Source organism: Labrus mixtus, chromosome 7 (genome assembly GCF_963584025.1).
Source record: "Labrus mixtus chromosome 7, fLabMix1.1, whole genome shotgun sequence".
Classification (NCBI taxonomy): domain Eukaryota; kingdom Metazoa; phylum Chordata; class Actinopteri; order Labriformes; family Labridae; genus Labrus; species Labrus mixtus.
The window spans coordinates 23208452-23227582 of NC_083618.1; the positions used below are offsets into that span (position 1 = coordinate 23208452).

The following is a 19131-nucleotide window of genomic DNA, read 5'->3' on the forward strand; positions in this document are numbered from 1 at the left end:
ACCACCCTATTGTCATAAACCGGCACGTGGGTAATGGCAAAAGACGAGAGGAGTCAGAATTTTACCAAAGAAAATGAATAATTTATTTGGAAGCACCTAAAGAAAATTTAAAAAATCTGCAGCAGTGGTCATCTTTCGGTGCACCACAGCTGCTAGGTGCACATAGGGGAAAAACTGCCTTGGTAGACATAAGGGTGATGGATGCTGGTTGGTTTGTTTTAAATTTCAGTTTAGTTTTAATTCATTTTTAAAGCTGGTTTGTTACTTTAGTTTTTATTAGGTTCCAATTTGTTGTCTCCGTGTCCTAAATGGTTCATAGTTCATTTAAAGAGGAAGGAAATGCTTTATTCAAAAACATGCAAATCTACTCACTGAATAAAAAATCATGTTCTCCAGAATAGTGAAGCCCTAAGTGTTCATGCATGCTTAGTATACACTTAATTTAACTCGGCTTTACCGCCATAACGAGTACATGTCAGTTGTTTTTCTCGAGATCTCGACTTCTTCATCTCACTCAGGGTTTGTATGTAGTGTTGATGATTCAGTCCTTTGTTGACTTTTGTTAACATTTTAGTTATTTTGCGTCTTATTAAAATCACTTCATTTTGACTGTGTTAAGGTGTTTTATTTCCCCTCATTGGGTCAGTTTGTGGGCTGTTGTTAGCCCCATAACAGAGCGGTGAAGGCAACAAAAGGACACTGAGGATAAAATTATAAAAAGAATAATAGGAAATGAGTTAACATGTAAGAAGAAGATAACATTTTAAAGAAATAACGTAAAAACAAGTTTATAAAAGTGAGTTTGAAGGAGTGATTTAGAAGAAGAGACTTGATTCTACCAGATTCTTCTTCTCAGGGCCCTGATGGAGGAAGCTGTTTCTTCCAGTCAGTAGTCCTTGATTACATAAAAGATGAGTATGAAAGATGTATTTTAACATCTGCAAAACAAATCCCGTCCTCGCTGCAGCCTGAACACCCAGAGAAAAAGTCAGATAACGATCTGATGTTAGTCACAGAAAGTGAAGCAGTCTGCTTCCCCGAGTCGCTCTTTAGGTTGACTTTAAATTGACTTCCCTTGTGCCTGTAGCATCACATCGTTACACACATCCTCCCTTTCATTCAGAGTTAAATAAACAAGTGTGCTGTTGGTTTAGAGCGGCTTCAGGCCTTCATTAGCAGATCATCTTATTGTGAAAAGCTTTTTCCTCCCCGCTGCTTCCCCATGCATTCACACGCCACCAGCTTCATCTGCATCACAACACACACAGATTAGCCTAATAGCATTAGTGGGATCTCCCCGGATCATTACGATTGCAATTATTTCTATTATTGTTATTATTATGAGTGTTATTATTAGATTAAAGTCGGTCACAGACCTGCAGCTAGAGGACGCATTTTGAGCGGGAAAAAACTCAGCTGATTTTCTCCTTTGGTAACTCAGAAGAAAGGGGGCTCAGTCAGTCTTTGTTTTTGAGTCACTCTGGTGACCCCTCCTTTTTCAAAACGCTCCTCGTGCTAATCTCAGATGTGCACGCTAAAACCCTTCAGACACACGCGTCCTCACACACACGAGATGTTTGTGTCTCCTGCAAAGTTTGCAAACACTTCTGTTTTGCAGAGTTGATGCAAAAATAAATAAAGTCTACACACCGACACTCACAGAGCGGAGATTATCCGTTGTATGGAACCTCAGGGAGTCTCTTTCTCATGGAAAAACCACTTCTTCTAATTCTTCTTCTAATTGGTGGCCGGTGTAAATCCTCCTCTCTCATTTAAAACCAGCAGGCAGCGGTTTGTCTTCCTGCTGCTTCACATGTTCCTCACACTTCAACATCCGCTTACCTTCTCAGGTCCACACCAGAACTCTAAGACCAGGTTTTAATCAGAGGAAAAATTAATATGTGGTACCTTTTTATTTTATTTTGAAGCCTGAGTATCTTTGAGTTGTTTGCAGGTGTTTTGTCAGCACACTTGGAGCTTTCTACATCACCGGAGTAGTTTATCAGTCACATGATGGCGGCCTTGCAGGCTCCTGTTAAAGCAGAAAACAGGCTGGCGTTTTCCATCGACAGGATTCTTGGACTGGAGCTGGAGAGACCGGAAAACTGCCTGAAACTCCATCGGCCCTGGACAGGTGAGGAGCAACAGCTTTTCAAACTTCTGTGAGAGCTAAAAGAGGGACGGTCTGCTGTGGAAATTAAAAATACACAACAACAATCACTTCTTTGTGATCATGTTTTTACAATAATTTAAACAGCAATTCACTTTAATGTTTAGTGTCCCTTCAGAATAAAAGCGGCGTCATGGAAAATAAGAGAGACAGCTGAGTTATACTCTCCACATTCAGAGGAGTAATGTGAAGGTTTTGCATATCTGTGTAAAAATAAGAGGATTAATTAGCTCATGGAGAGGGAGTGCGATTTAATACTGAGGGTGCCATGTGCAGGTAAAAGTCAAGCTAACAATCTGTGCTAGATGTAAAATTTTACACTATAGCGACAAATCAGAGTCACAAAGACAATCAGCGTTTAGCTTCCCTGACTTCCTGAATCCGAAACGATCGAGGTGAAAGGGCGCTAAAAAAATCTATTTTAGTGATTCCTTCTTCAGTCAATTCGCTGCATTTGTGTTTTTTGACTTTCAGCTAAAGGGCATGACTTTTCTGGCAGGTTAAATGCTTCTTTAATTCTTGTTTGTGTGAGAAAAGCCTGCAGCAGCTCTAACAAGAATGAGCACATTTTCCTTGCACAACATCCCACAGTAGACTCAAAAAATCACCAATGATGACAGCTTGCAGCTTGCAGGCAAAACTGACATTGTTATCAAAACATCAATCCCAAAATCTGATCAGGAATTTTTATGGAACGCTTCTGTTGGTAATTAGTCATCTTTGTTTAATTATAACTAGTCCATCGCTTTTTTTTACCACCAGGTTGGATTATTGTATTTCTCTTTTATCAGGCTGCTCTAGTAAGACTGCAGAAAATCTGGAACTGAGTCCTTTTTCAAACATACAAAGCTCTGAATGGGCAGGCACCATCGTATGTTAAAGAGCTAATAGTGTCATATTACCCCTCTAGACCATGATGCTCCCAGAAAAGAGTAAATACAGTCTCTAAATGTACTATGGGAGGTAGAGCCTTCAGTTATCAGGCCTGTTTGTCTGTTTTGTGTAATCATTTTAATTTGTTTGTATTTTGAAATATTTACCCAACTCTTCCTTAAATGGATTATTTATATTTAACCATTTCATTGTGATTCTGTCCAGTGTTTCTGATATTTTAAAGATGTTTTAATGTTTGATCTTATTTTGTCCTCATGACTCCAGAGATCACGGCAGAGAAGGAAAACAGAGGAAACAGTTTGAGTTTGAAACAACAACAACAACAACAACAACAACAACAACAACAACAACAACAACATCCTCCTCAGCAGACGAGCTCCACCAGACCGACGTCAAACTGGTACGCAGGACGCAGGCCACGCACGGCCTTCACCAACAGCCAGGTAATAAAACAAGTGATCTTTAGTCAGTAAGATAGCCGAGAGTAAAAATAATACTGTGACGTTGGTCTTTTAAAGGAGCAATATGTAACTCTGACCTCTAGTGTTTAAAATGGGTACTGCAGTCAAAATTCTAAACATTGTAGAGAGCTGTCTCCCCCCGCCCCCTCCTCTCTATAGTCCATGCTCACACAGGTTGCCATGTGGTGGACTCTGAAGCTTCAGTGTTTAGCCAGCTCTGCATCGGTCTGTAAACCTTTCTGCGTTCTAACCTCTCTCCATTTTTCAAAAGCATCTCCAATATTGATCCTACTTTGAGCACGTTTCTGCTCATGGAGCTTATTAGAAACATGCAGAGGCTTTTTAGGTCGGGTACAATCACTTCTATCTGAACCAGTTCTCTTGCCCGCTTCCATCGCTGCAACACCTGTTGGTTTGACCTGATAACTGCTCTCATATCTGGCAAACCGAGGGGCGTCCAAAACGGCCGTGTGGGGGTCGCCTTAAAACCGCCTACCTTCTTTGGTCCAAACAAATCCAGAGCATTCAGGACCAGAATCTAAAGTTAGAAGGAGGACATACTGGCTGCTGCATTGTTGTCAGAGAAACCAGCACTTCAACATGTTTCCTTAATGTCTGATCATATAGTAAGGTCACTTTATCATTTCACTCACTACACATCTCACTGATTGGTCCCTTTAATCTATATTTGTCCGTGTTTGTCCTGTAGGTGAAAGTACTGGAGTCGGTGTTTCAGATGAACTGTTATCCAGGGATTCAGCTGAGGGAGCAGCTGGCTGAGAGGCTGGACCTGGACGAGGACAGAATACAGGTTCAGACAACAGAAAGCACTCTCAGAAAAAACCTGTCCTTGAGTTAGATAAAAGGCGGTGTTGTTCTCTGATTTTAGCTCTTCTGCCATTTTGTCTGACGATTTCTCCTCTCTCTCTCTCTCTCTCTCTCTCTCTGTCTTTCTTTCTCTTAGATTTGGTTTCAGAACCGGCGGGCGAAGCTGAGGCGTTCCCTCAGAGAGTCTCGTCTGCAGCTGGTTCAGACGGCTGTGGCTGACCTGCAAGTCGGACATGACATCACGGGTCAACTGAAAAAGGATAAGCGAGCTGAACACGACCTGGCTTCTCGTCTTCAGCTCGTGGTGGAGGAAGAGAGGGAGAGATGATGACTGTTTCTCATATTAAGATGGACTGTTTACTTTTAAATGCAGCCCTACCATGTGTCTTTGAGGTTCACTGCAAATGTAACGCTCTGACTCACTATTGTGAGTTGTACTCTTGGGTAGGATGGCGGGCTCTGGCGCCCCCTAGACTCATACACTGGTACACCCCCATCCATCCAACCAACCCTCCATCCATCCATCCAAACCTCTATCCATCCAATTTATCCATCCAATTAATCCATCCATCCATCCAATTTATCCATTCAGCCATCCAACCCTCCATCCATCCAACCCTCCATCCATCCAACCCTCCATCCATTCAACCCTCCATCCATCCAACCCTCCATCCATCCATCCATCCATCCATCCATCCATCCATCCAACCCTCCATCCGTCCAACCCTCCATCCATCCATCCATCCAACCCTCCATCCATTCAACCCTCCATCCGTCCAACCCTCCATCCATCCATCCATTCAACCCTCCATCCGTCCAACCCTCCATCCAACCCTCCATCCGTCCAACCCTCCATCCATCCATCCATTCATGCAGGCTAAGCAAGTCGCCCCCAGATGTCCCTCTCCCCAGCAACGTTTTCCAGCTCCTCCTGGGGGACCCCAAGGCATTCCCGACAGAAATTGGGAAAAGGGCTTTTTGGTATTCTGCACCCTCAGCCTGGAATCTGTTGCAAAAGGACTTGAAACTCAAGGAGCTGGTGTCCTTTCCATGTTTTTAAATCTAAAATGAAAGACTTGGAAGCAGATTCTACAGGATGTTGATGATTTCAGCCTGCCTGGCTGTACAGCTGACCTTCCAGAAAGTTATTTTTCAGACTCATAGACAGTTCTCTTTTAATGCACGTTTCCTTTTTTGTAAATTGAACTTTGTGTCTCTTTGTGTTGTTGCTGCTGGCTGTCTCGGCCAGATCTCCTTTTAAAGAAAGAGGTTCTTAATCTCAATGGGACTGACCTGCTTAAATAAAGGTGAAATAAAATTAAATAAATTAATAAATTCACCCGTTTCTACGAGCTTCTAAATCTGGCCAACAAGCCTAACCCGCCCACCTTTGCAGGTTCCTCATTGGCTGATATCTATGTGGATGTATTTGGGTATTTTTGGATTTATTTTTACATGATTCTCAGTTTCTTACCTCCTCTATTTAAATGTTGTGTGCAATGTGTTTCATGATTTCCCTGATGAAGGCCACAAGCCGAAACACGTCACTCTAATTTGTTAATAAAGTGGATCTTCATAGTAAAAGTGTTGCTGGAGCTTTTTGACCTTTTCTTTCACCCTTCATGCACCTTGTTAGTTGGTGAAGTTGTGCTGGATATGGTCACATGACCAACCATCACAAATACAGATTTTTCAGGGTCAGACATAATATTGTGTTGCAGGAGTATTTTCCTGCACCATCTCAGCTTTACATTTGTATCCTTGTATTTGGTTGGAAATCAGTTTTTCTCTGGGTGTGATTACACAAAACTCAAAGACACAAATGGAACATGGATTTTTCACAAACATTTTATTCGTGCATATGGTGTGATGCTCTCTTATCTGAGAACACCTCATTAATTTGTGTGCCCAAAAGACAAAAATGTACTAGACCAAATATATTGAACCCCAAAAATGAGTTGAATAAATGAGTTGTCTTGTTTCCGAGTCAACCCGAGGATTTAGGGTCTGACGGTGACGGTGCACAGGCCTTTGATGTCTCTGAAGAGGGAGCAGTCAAAGTCGGCAGTCAGGGTCCTCTCTCCGGACTTGTAAGGGACGATTGAGGTCTCCGAGTCTGAGGGTGAAAATAGAGAAAACAGGTGATGTCTAACTGAGGGTGCCATGTGCAGGTAAAAATCAAGCTAACAATCTGTGCTAGATGTAAAATTTAACACTAGAGCGGCAGCGTTTAGCTTCCCTGACTTCCTGAATCCAAAACGATCGAGGTGAAAGGGCGTAAAATAAATCTATTTTAGTGATTCCTTCTTCAGTCAATTCGCTTAAGTAAAAATCCAAAGAGTGTGTGCTTGGTTGCTCCATGCGAGATATCCATTTTTTATTATACGTTGAATTAGAAAGCCTCCAGGAACTGGCCTACAGATGAATCAATCGTTAATATTTACATTTTTAGTGTCGTCAGCCTCAAACCTTGTATGGCTTTCATGGTTTCCAAATGCTATGTTGTACATCAGCGCATGCCGATAAACTCACTTGACTTCGTACTCTCCTTTCCAGAGGCCAGTTCCAGAGATGGTCAAAGTGCAGTTCTTCAGCGTCTCGTTTACAGGGTTCATGAAAGAGATTTCTGCGTTCAGAGTCTTCAGTTTGACACTCTCAAAAAATGAATTCAATCACCCTTGAGGTTCAGGTTTTTCTTACAATGCTCTGAGCTCGTGACCTTTTAAAGAGGCACTTGTTAATGTGAAATCATTTTGTTTTCCCAACATACAAGCCATCATGACACTTCATATGAAGGTTGAAAAGGTTTCATCTTGTAAAAAGAAAAAAAGAAAATGTATGTTCTTGCAAAAATGCATTCCATGTTAGGGTGTGCTTTATAACCATGAATTAGTTACACCACCGCTCATACCAAAAGGGCAAAGTCAATATGATGTTGTTATTGAGTTAAATGTAAAATTTGCAATAAAGTTACTGACTGGTGACATGGTTCCGGGCACCAGACTCCAGGGTGCCGGGCCTCCTTTGACTCTCTTTATAAGTTTCACATTTGCACCTCTTCAATACATAAGATAGGAGCTTGGAGGGGAGCAGGGTATATTCGACCCTGAACACATCACACACCACCACCCAGGAGTTGGCAGCAGAGGACCAGAGACAGAGAAAGACTAAGTCTGCACACCAGAAGCTGCTCCATTTAACATTGTAAGGTTTCTGGCCCTCGCCTTTCATCAGACACGCATGCATTCATCTTCCTGTGTCTTTGGGTATGTTTTTTGTCCAGCACACAGTACTCAGCTTTTTGGATGTTGGTGCAGTTTGATATGTTCGCAGAGGGATTCATCCCATGAACTGAGACCTATAAAGAGCCAGCAACTACACAACTCGTTCTTCACTGAGTCTTTATAAGCCAGCAGTTTTTTTCAGTTTGTCTCCACAGGGTTTAGGAAACATATGGTTATAAGTACGAATGCTAATGCTGTTAGCCAGATAATTACATTTTCCTGTATGTGTTAGCATTAAGCTAATGAACTAACATCCATCTAACATAGTGGTCCATCTGTGAGAAATGTTGTCCCCCCCAGTTAACAATGCACCTTTCGTCATTACTATCACACTGGTATCCTCTATTCTTTGTTTTGGTTGATTAGCATAATCCACGTCAGTAGCTCTAAATGGAAACACTGGGGAATGTTGTTTTTGACGTACCTCTTCAAATCGTATGGACACTTTTGGCGGTGGGAGGATGACTTCAGTTGTTTCCCCGTCTGTCTCTCCTGTGGACACATTCCCTATCCTGTTTGGAATCCCATTCCTCTCCATCTCCCTTATCTCCGTCTCCAACGTGTGAATCTCCAACGTCTCCGTCTCCAACGTCTCCATCTCCCTCATCTCCCTCATCTCCGTCTCCAACGTGTGAATCTCCAACGTCTCCGTCTCCGTCTCCCTCTTCTTCTTCTCCTCCTCTCTAATCTTATTAAGGTGCTTGTAGTGTTTGAGGACGGCTCTTCTGAAGACGACCATTTCGTCTATTTTTCCTGTAAGGGAAGTAATTTAATCATTGTTTCGGACCCAACATCCAGCTTGAGCTTGTGTGATGTGCTTTTCTCATGAACCCACCCTCCTCAGGTTTATAGGTGTTGGTGATGTCGACCCTTGCATCACTACCCACAGCTTTTGTTGAGATATTTTGACCCACTAAGTCAGTGAAAGCCTCTGTTTTCTCCAGTGAACCATCAGGTTTGACCTGATAGGACATACAACCACAGACAATAGAAACGAGGAAGACAAAAATTCATTTAACAAATCCAGCAGTGGACTATTTGATCATAAATGATTTTGACTGTCTGACCTTCTTATGTTCTTCTCTTTTAAACAGTTGTCTTTTTTTATTGCTCTATACCTGTCCTGTAAAGGCTGTAGTATTGCTAAATGTTATTTGAATGGTGTTAGGTTCAAGCTCTGCTCACTGACCAGCCAATCGACAGAGTCAGCGTTGACCTCAGCAAAGACAAACGGAGTATCGTATTTGATGTCTGTGTCTCCGTTCAGGATGGCTGCTTTTGGGGATGGACCGCAGCAGAAAACACCTACAGGAGAGAGAGAGAGAGAGAGAGAGAGACTTAAATTCTGTCATGGATTATTCCACCTCGGTGTGCAATTGTTTTGCACACCGAGTTTTGCATGACCTCAAAGTCATTACCCCATTGCTATCATTAATCCATCAGTGGATTGTAATCAGGTTATATATAAGTAATGAGGTTGTTATATGAATAAAAACAATATTCATCAACAAAGACTTCCAGGAGGTGTGGAGAGTGAAGTTGTATTTTCAATTCTTCTAAAAATCCCTTTTATTATGTTATTGGAATCATTTATATTCACTGACTCTAAAATAAAAAAAAGGCCAGAGTGTAAAATAATGAAAATAAATTAGGTCATAAGAGTGGGGAGGAAAAGGTTTATGGCGATGCATAACAGAGTCCATACCCTGGCTCTGCTCCTGCGGTGTCGGATCCAGAACCTGCCAGCCGTCGTATTTACCGTCTTTTGACATAGCTGGCCGCCTCATCCACCCCTCCACCCACACGTGGAAGTTCCTGTAACACAACACCACATTCAGACTGTGCAACAGTTTAAAAGACTAAACAACTCTGGACACATAGATTACCCTATGATACCGTGTAATCCTTCTGACACTGACACTGTAAAGCACTGTTCCCATCCAGATCTTGGTTTGGAAACAACACACTGCCAAACTGAGGTTAATTATTTGCGACATCAACTCTCTGGGCAGGTTTTAACAGACTGGCGTGATTAAGTGCCACAATTTCCCATAATGCAAGTTTAATTACCAATATGGAGGATGGCTTTGAAGTGGATTTTGACAGTTTTGCTGATGACATGTTTGTTTCTTTTGGACCACATTTTGACAAGAGGGAGATTTGGGAGAGGAGCATGCATCAGACCCGCATGCATTCATCTTCCTGTGTCTTTGAGTATGTTTTTTGTCCAGCACACAGTACTCAACTTTTTGGATGTTCGTATTCTAAATTGGACTATAATTGCAGTGTTGAGCATTTTAAAATCATAAGCCTTTGGTTGTCCTACCAAAAGCTTTTTTGGTTGTCCTACATTAACTTTATTCTTCTATTCTATTGGGGGGAATCTCCCCCAACTGGACATTGGAAATTTTGCAATCCTTGAGGCACCTCTCTATCAGCGACCTACATGTTTCATTCAGTCTCAAAAATAACTTTCAGCACATCAATAAAACTCTTCACCACAACAGAAAACACTGTGACTCTTTATTGGAAGAAGAAAAAATGAAGGCCACACAAATCCAACTGAAACTTCAAATCCAAACCTCTTCGTTTGGCCCCTTACCAAACATGAGTGGTATTTCTGTTTTGGTGGGTTTGCTTAGCAAGTACTGACACACCAACAAGAAGATCCAATCAACAAAAACTGATACAGTTTAACCCCTGTGGGGATCTGGCAGACTGCTCAGGTATATTTAGTTTTGTTTGATGAAGGTGTGGTGTGAACAAATCTTCATGCCAAACGGAGACCTGGCACCACTGAGCTGATTATTCGTTGGAAAAAGCAAGCTCACACAAGGAATGTATACCTTGCATGACTATAAGTTTCAGTAATGAGTATAAACTATAATCAAAAATTAATCAAATTAACTCTTTTCATGCTTCTTTTGGAGCATTGACTTCAAACCTGGGGTCCTGGACGCCCTTGGGAAGGCACCAAAGAACTTATGATACAATAATAAATGGACTTGAGTATAGTTATTTTCTAGTCTTCTGACTACTCAAAGCGCTTTTTCACTGCAGATCACACCTACACATTCACACACTGATGGTAGAGGCTGCTGTGGAAAGTGACCATCAGAAGTAACTAATCCCATTCATACACATTAACACACAGTCTGATGAAGCAGTGGGAGCAACTTGGGGTTAAGTATCTTGCCTGTAAGGACTCATCAGAGCTGGGGATCCAACCCCTGACCTTCTGGTTGAGAGACGACCAACTCTAGCGACTGAGCCACAGCCGCCCATGATACAACACATCTTGAATAGTTTCATACGCTAGTGTTTGTAGGCCTATTTTGTTGGGATTTATCCAGGACAACTATTGTACTAAAAATGTATGTCCATTTTTGACAGGAGAGGGGGGCTTCAAGATCAGATCAATGTTTTGCATGAGGAAACAGAAAACAGCCTGAAGCACCAACCCCATGAAAGAAGAATTGCAGAGTGCAGTGGATAAAACATGGTGTATAATGTTAACATCTGTGTGTGTGTTCTCACCAAATACTGTCCTTGGTTTCTTTACCCACAATTCCATCTTCAGATTGGTATCGTTCGATGGTGAGATTGACGTTGTTGTCGTGAGCTGAAGAGAAGTTGGTGACCACGCGGCAGGGGATTCCGAAAAACCGCATCACTGAGAACCAGATAGAAGGACTTGAGATATTTTCACATAAAGTCATAAATGTGTTTTCCAACATTCTGCAGCTCTGATAGGCAACGATTAAAACTAGGGTTGGCAGAGAAATGTGGCACCAGTTTTACTCTTCTTTCTCATTTTGGTCCACTTCAAGTCTCACTTTTGGAAGAACTTTGAGACAGAAAAAGACAAAAACTGCCTGAGTTGTAAAGTCCCCCATTCATAAGGCACATTACATAATGCTCATTAAAGGAAGAATATGCAACTTTTTGATCCACAAGATGTCGCCCTTGAGCTCCAGCATGAAACCAAAACAACTCACGCTGCATTGTTGTGTTAGCATGCTAATGCTAGCGCTCTTTAGTTTGCTCGTAGCTTCACACTGCATGTAAATTTACACGCAATGACCGTGATCTAGAAACGCTTACATGACATTCAATTAATCAGTGAGTACAGTATGTTATTCTTCTTTTCTCTAGTCCCTCAATTAAACAACTTTTATACGCGAGGGGATGAGCCGGCCAGCCTTCCTGGCGATGTAAACAAAGTGAAGATAGGACTCGCAAAGCTCGGAAAGCATCACAGACAGTGGGACTCGGGTGTTACACCCATTGTAGACAGTCATGACTTAGAGAGTTATTTTCAGAGGATATACTTGATTTCTATTACATTCAAGTCTGTACAAAGTACAGTTAGCCGACTGGTTTACAAGCTAGGTCTGTAAATATACCGACACGAGTATGCAGTAAATATAACATTTACCGAAAAAAACTGAAGAATCAACTTCTTGGATGGTCTGTTAACCGCACAGCAAGCTATGTATGTTGTCAGATATGTGTTAAACAAACTCTACAAACGAAGAAAAAAAGACGAGAAATCAGACGGATCAAGCTGCTACCTAGCCTCCTGAACTGACAGACAGATGCAGTGCGCAGAGCTGTCAATGAAATCTGCCACAACCCGTATATGGACATAGCCATTTTACGTAATAAAATAAAATCCATTGAGTTTAAAAAAAACACCTGTTGGTTTGACCTGATAACTGCTCTCATATCTGACAAACCGAGGGGCGTCCAAAACGGACGTGTGGGGGGTCGCCTTAAAACTGCCTACCTTCTCTGACAGTGCACATTAATCAACATTTCTGTAAATGTGCCAGTGTTAGCCAGCAGGCAAATTTTCAACTGTAGTCCTTTGGCAAGATGTTAAGCTAGGCACAGGTTGGCTAAAACATGTTAAAGAATACACACACTAACAGATAACAACAGTAATAAAACAGTAATAAAACATATAACCATACAACCATTCATACAAACCACCATGGGTTTGACAGCACAGCTACAACAATACATAGCAACAGACAAACATGCACTCAGATTAAATACTATAAAAGGTGTTCACATTTTTGATTGCTTAAAAGCCTGTCCTTAAGATGGTGGGTGAATGTATGGTGGGAGGTGCAATTTCTAATCTCCACTGGCAATTGGTTCCATAATTTAGAGGCTCTCACAGAGAAACATAATTGACCAAAGGAGCTGGACCTAAGAGGGACTACACAGTCCCCTCTTAGGGCAGACCTTGTGGTTCTGCTGTTGGAGTTTTTCTGCTGTATAAAAGTGCAGAGTGGTGGGGGAGCCTTGCCATTGATAATCTTAAAAATTAGGCATGCGTCAGTGTGTTTTAAAATATTTTCCCAGCTGAGCAAGTTATATTTGTCAAGGATGTAACAGTGGTGGTAAAGCTTGGGTTTTCTGTCCAAAACTTTAAGCGCTTGTTTGTGAAGTGATAAGATAGGCCTTAATGTTGTGCTATTCACCTGGGTCCAGCTCGTCATACAATATGTTAAGTGGGGAATGATCATAGCATTCATGTAGAGCTTTGCTACAGGTGTTGTCAAACAGTTCCTTATATATCTAAAGTTGGCTAGATTGTATTTGGTTATTTGCATTACCTTGCTCACCTGGTTTTTGAAGGATAGAGTAGTGTCAAGGATAATACCTAGATATTTAAAATGTGTAACTGTTTGAATGACCTCCCCAGACACATAGACCTTGGGTTCACAGTGAGATACAGTGTTAGTCTTGCTAAAAAACATACAGACTGTCTTTTTTACATTGAGATACAACTGTGAGTGAGCAAGCCATTTATGTACATGTACCATTGTATCACTGAGTTTGGCAGCAGCTTGGGCTTTGGTTTTTGCATGAACATAAATTACTGTATCGTCAGCATACATCTGAACCTCACTTCCAGTGCAGACTGATGGCAGGTCATTTATATAAAGGCTGAACAGAATAGGGCCCAGGATAGATCCCTGGGGTACACCCAGTTCATCCCTCAGGGGTGGTGATGTCTCACCACTAACCCTTACACACTGAACTCTATTTGACAGATATGATCTCATCCAGTCAATTACATTGGTTGAGAAATTAAAATAAGACATTTTGTGAATGAGTATTTGATGATTGACAGTGTCGAAAGCTTTTTTAAGATCTAAGAAAATTGCTCCAACTATGCCTCCTTTGTCCATTTTTGATTTGATGTTTTCCACAAAAAAACAATTTGCTGTCTCAATTGAGTGATTGGCTCTAAAGCCAAATTGCATGGGGTGTAGTGTAAAAGGACTACTGTTAAGATGCTCAGTCAATTGCTCAGCCATACATTTTTCAGAGATCTTAGACATGATGGGTAAAATACTAATCGGCCTATAGTTATTCATATCAGTTGTGTGCCCAGATTTATAGACTGGAACAACAATGGCTGACTTCCAGTCCTTTGGGAATTTTCCCTCCTTAAAAGAGGTGTTAATGATTTTAGTTACTGGCCCTGTGAAAGAGGCAGCATGTTTCTTTAAAAACATAGAATCCAATCCAAATATGTCTTTTGATTTGGAATTGTTAATAGAAGCAATTATAGACTTAACCTTGGATTCAGAAATCTCTGTCAGAGTGAAAACTGGCTGTGTAATATCAATTGGTGATGAGTATAGGTGGACCACTTTGAGGACTATGTATAGTCAGCCTCACAGAATTGACAAAATGGCTATTAAAAACAGTCACTATTTCTGCTGGTCCCTTATACAGGGTTCCATTGTCTTTGATCTCCAACTGCTTTGTTACTTTATTATGTCCTTTCCCTGTTAGTTTATGCAGACAGTCCCAGATTTGTTTATGATTTCCCTTAGCGTCATGTATAAGATTAACAAAGAAGTTAGATTTAGCTGCTCTGATTTCCTTTGTTACTCTGTTTCTAAAGGACACAAATATATGCCTGTCAGTCAATGACTTGGACTTAAGAGAGTGCTTCAGAGCATTATCTCTCTCCTTCATTAATTTCCTTTTATCACTAGAAATCCAGGGGAGGGTGTATCTATTATTCCCTTTAGATTTGCCTTTCTTAAGGAATCGTTTTGTTATGTTTTGGATTGTGGACACGAGGACATTTGTGTCAGTATCAACATCTACATCAGCTATGATTTGGTTCCAGTTAATGTTTTTAATTTCCCTGTCAAATTCATCAATATCACGCTTAGGTATTCTTAATTGGCTAGATTTGGTGTTGGGTTTCAAGTGGAAGCGAGATTTAGTGAACTTTCTGGCTATAAGAGTAAGGTTATGGTCAGACAGACCAGTGACCATATTGAAGGATTTTGTCACCCTTTCAGGTTTGTTGGTGAATATCAAGTCAATTTGAGTTTTTGAGGATGAGGTTATTCTAGTGGGCCCTTTAATTAGTTGTGTGAGATCAAATTTATTTGAGACCCGTTGCAGTGTCTTATTAGTGCCTTTGTCCTCCCAATTAACATTGAAGTCACCCATTATTAGTATTTCCTGCCCTGAGCTGCACAGTTTCAAATTTGTCAAATAAAATAGCTTTTGCAGATGGAGGTCTATACACTCCAATGAGAATGAAAGACATCTGTGGTGATAGGCTAATATTAAGACAAATATGCTCAAGCTCATTCTCAACTGAGCAATGAACCTCTTTACATGATATATGGTCTTTGATGTATAAAAGTAACCCCCCACCTCTGCCAACAGCTCTATCTTTCCTAAAAGCATTATAGCCAGGAATATGTAGGGCTGAGGATGGGGAGTTTTTATTCAGCCAAGTTTCTGACAAACATAAAAAGTCCAAGTTAGAGTCCGTTAGAATATGTTTTATCTCATCACTTTTGGGAACAAAACTGCGGATATTCAAGTGACCCCCCCAGCATACCACTGGGTTTAACTTGAGGGTCCCACAGCACTTTGCCATTGTTCACTGTTTGAAAAAGGTTGAATTTTCGCAATTTTTTAATTGCTGGATTTAATCCTGCAGCTTTCCATTGAGTAGCGCTGACTCCTGTTCTGAGAGGATTTTTGATTGGCCCACGCTTACCTGGACCACCGTAGAGAGTGTTGACAGGAAGAATGGAGTTTGTTGGTTTGAGATCGACTGGTTGTGTGCTGCCTGGGGACTGGGCAATGATCACCCTTGACGAGGAGATTCTTTGAGTCTTGTCCGGGAAGACCTGGGAGTCGTCCGTGTGTTGGATTTGCTGCCGTGCGACCTCCCCGGGGATTAGCGAGGATGTACACCGTTTCAGCGATTGCGGCTCTCCCTCTTCCTCCTTGCCAGACAGACCCCGTGATCTTTGTTGCCGAGGTAGAAACACGGGGAAACGCCGTACTCGCGACGCTCCCGGGCAGAGCACCGGCTGCCCCGCTGGTGCAGACGCCAGCACACCTGGTACGATCCACAGACACACACCGCCATCCCCGCTCACCGAGATCCCTGCAACGCTGGACGCCACGTCCCCGGCAGACTGCAGGCCCCCCATGGCACTCAGGTAGAAGGTGCTGTTACTCCTCCTAGTTGTGAAAGCGGTGCAGGTACCATCTTCTGCAGGTTGGTTTAGCGGGCCGGGACACTGATGAATGTCTCCAGATAGTAAGAGGCAGATGGCAATTATCAGCGTGTGGCTTTGTTGTTGTTTGGACACAGTCCTGGCGGGTTTTGTTACCCAGTTGTAGAGAGACGGGTAAACAAATGTCATGGCTATGATGTGTCTCCCGAAGCCGAAATGTTTGTTTACTTGACTTGTGTGGAGGCTTTTCAGATCATTGGCGTGGATTGGCTTTTTAGCATCGCTGAAATATTTGTGATCTTTTAAAAACAGCCCGGTGTCGATAGGCTTCAATATACTTGTTAGTAACACATATACCAGAAGAGCTCCAACTACACCTGTCCTGCCAGCTGCCGCCATTTTCCTCCTCACACACACACACACACACACACACACACACACACACACACACACACACACAAAATGTCTGATCATATAGTAAGGCCACTTCATCATTTCACTCACTACACATCTCACTGATTGTACATTTAACAAATCGCTGAATCTCTCAAGATGAACTCTCAGACACACTCAGCTGTATGAGGGCGTTCGTTGTGTTTGCAATAACAGCCAAACCCAAACTGATGACATCATCAGATTTCATCTCAACTCTGAGCTGTATAAAAGAGATGAGATGAAGGGGAAAGTCATTTCTGCTTCTGATCTTCTTCAGGCATCGTCAACGATGCCTGAAGAAGACGCCTGGAGTGAAATCAAGTTTGATTTTCACTCCAGCACGTGTGTTTTTATTTGGATGTGCGTACCCGACATCTTGTTTTGATCTTTATTCAAAGTTTTGACCCATTTTTAACTCATTAAAGTTTTTATTTGTCGATAAAACGAGAAAGTCGTTTTTTTTCTGTTTATTTCAATCAATCAATCTTTATTTGTATAGCGCCATTTCATAACAAGTGTCACCTGGAGGCGCTTTAAAAAAAAGAGCGGGTTAAAGATCTTACTCCTCTTTAAGAAAAATGGGGGAGCTGGGATAATATGCAGGAAAGATTTCTCCCTAACACACCGACACATTTCAGTGCAAGTGGATCAAATGTATTCAAATTGAACCACTCTAAGCATTTCTATCAATCCCTAAAGGATTTAAAAACTTTCATCTTGAGACCTAAATTCTACCTTTTCTGATTTTAATCGGGGTATGATGTTTTTTTTAATTTTACTTCACTGCAGAGCTAGCTTTTTCTACATGTCTAAAGTTACTGTTCTCTGACATGGCGCTGGTCTCTGGCGCTCAGATCAGCGCTCTACCTTCATGAACTCTTGTTTAAAAGCTGCACATGCTCAGTAGCTTCTCTTCAATACAAGAGAGTACATATGTCCACCGCCCGATGGGAGGCAGCAGAGGGACATAAAGAGCGAGTCATGCAGCGCCACTGGTTCAGAGCACTGACTGTTTATAAAGATCAGAGCAGGTACATCAAACCTCAGCAGAGTACCAGTATAAGTCAATGCACATACTTAAGTTAACCTAAAAAAATCATAAAAAGAAAAACCAGAAAAAAGTATAAAACCCAACAGATGTTACATAAATAGTTTCTACTCTGACTGAAATATTGTTATAAAAATAAAATTTAATGAAAGATGTCTTTAGTGTGATGCTGCCATGCAGTGCAGACTCTGACCAGCAGAGGGAGACAGTCTGCACCATATTTTAACAGTGCAGCCTTTGCTGCTTTTATGGTAGTCTAGTTAAATGGCAAAGCTTTTCTTGCCTCTACACATGTCACACTACTTAGCCAATCAGATCTTTTTCTCAGAACCGGCACCATGAGTAAACACTGTTAGTGTGAGAATACATCCTTGCATGATTAGTGTTCACCTGCCTTGTCTGGGTTTCTCTCCTGGGTCCCAACATTTACCAGCATTTAGCAAATCATGGCATTGCGGCTGGTTATAGCTCCAAAAATTCAAATAAAGTTAGATTTACACTCACAAAAAATGAATTCAACCACCCTTGAGGTTCAGGTTTTTCTCTGAGCTCGTGACCTTTTAAAGAGGCACCTGTTAATGTCAAATCTGTGACTCCTTATTGGAAGAAGAAAGGCTGAAGGCGACCGCCACACCCAAACCAAAGTAAACCTTAATATCCAAACCTCTTTGGTTAGCAAGTACTGACACACCAACCTACAAAAACTGATACAGTTTAACCCCTGTGGAGATCTGGCAGACTGCTCAGGTATATTTAGTTTTGTTTGATGAAGGTGTGGTGTGAACAAATCTTCATGCCAAACTGAGACCTGGCACCACTGAGCTGATTATTCGTTGGAAAAAGCAAGCTCACACAAGGAATGTATTCCTTGCATGACTATAAGTTTCAGTAATGAGTATAAACTATAATCAAAAATGAATCAAATTAACTCTTTTCATGCTTCTTTTGGAGCATTGACTTCAAACCTGGGGTCCTGGACGCCCTTGGGAAGGCACCAAAGAACTTATGATACAATAATAAATGGACTTGAGTATAGTTATTTTCTAGTCTTCTGACTACTCAAAGCGCTTTTTCACTGCAGGTCACACCTACACATTCACACACTGATGGTAGAGGCTGCTGTGGAAAGTGACCATCAGAAGTAACTAATCCCATTCATACACATTAACACACAGTCTGACGAAGCAGTGGGAGCAACTTGGGGTTAAGTATCTTGCCTGTAAGGACTCATCAGAGCTGGGGATCCAACCCCTGACCTTCTGGTTGAGAGACGACCACATGATGATGACCACAAAGATGACCACACGGCAGGGGATTCCGAAAAACCGCATCACTGAGAACCAGATAGAAGGACTATTTTCAGTCGACGATTTTCACATAAAGTCATGAATGTGTTTTCCAACATTCTGCAGCTCTGATAGGCAACGATTAAAACTAGGGTTGGCAGAGAAATGTGGCACCAGTTTTGGTCCACTTCAAGTCTCAC

At 41.6% G+C, this 19131-nt stretch overlaps 1 protein-coding gene across 1 annotated transcript; it reads left to right on the forward strand.

The window, feature by feature from the left end:
• Window positions 1–1740: 1740 nt before the first annotated feature.
• Window positions 1741–4954, forward strand: hesx1 (HESX homeobox 1). Its single transcript, XM_061041713.1, has 4 exons — window positions 1741–2134; window positions 3329–3507; window positions 4235–4336; window positions 4490–4954. The coding sequence occupies exons 1-4, from the start codon at window positions 2011–2013 to the stop codon at window positions 4679–4681; spliced, it is 597 nt and encodes a 198-aa protein (XP_060897696.1). The 5' UTR covers window positions 1741–2010; the 3' UTR covers window positions 4682–4954.
• Window positions 4955–19131: the final 14177 nt, after the last annotated feature.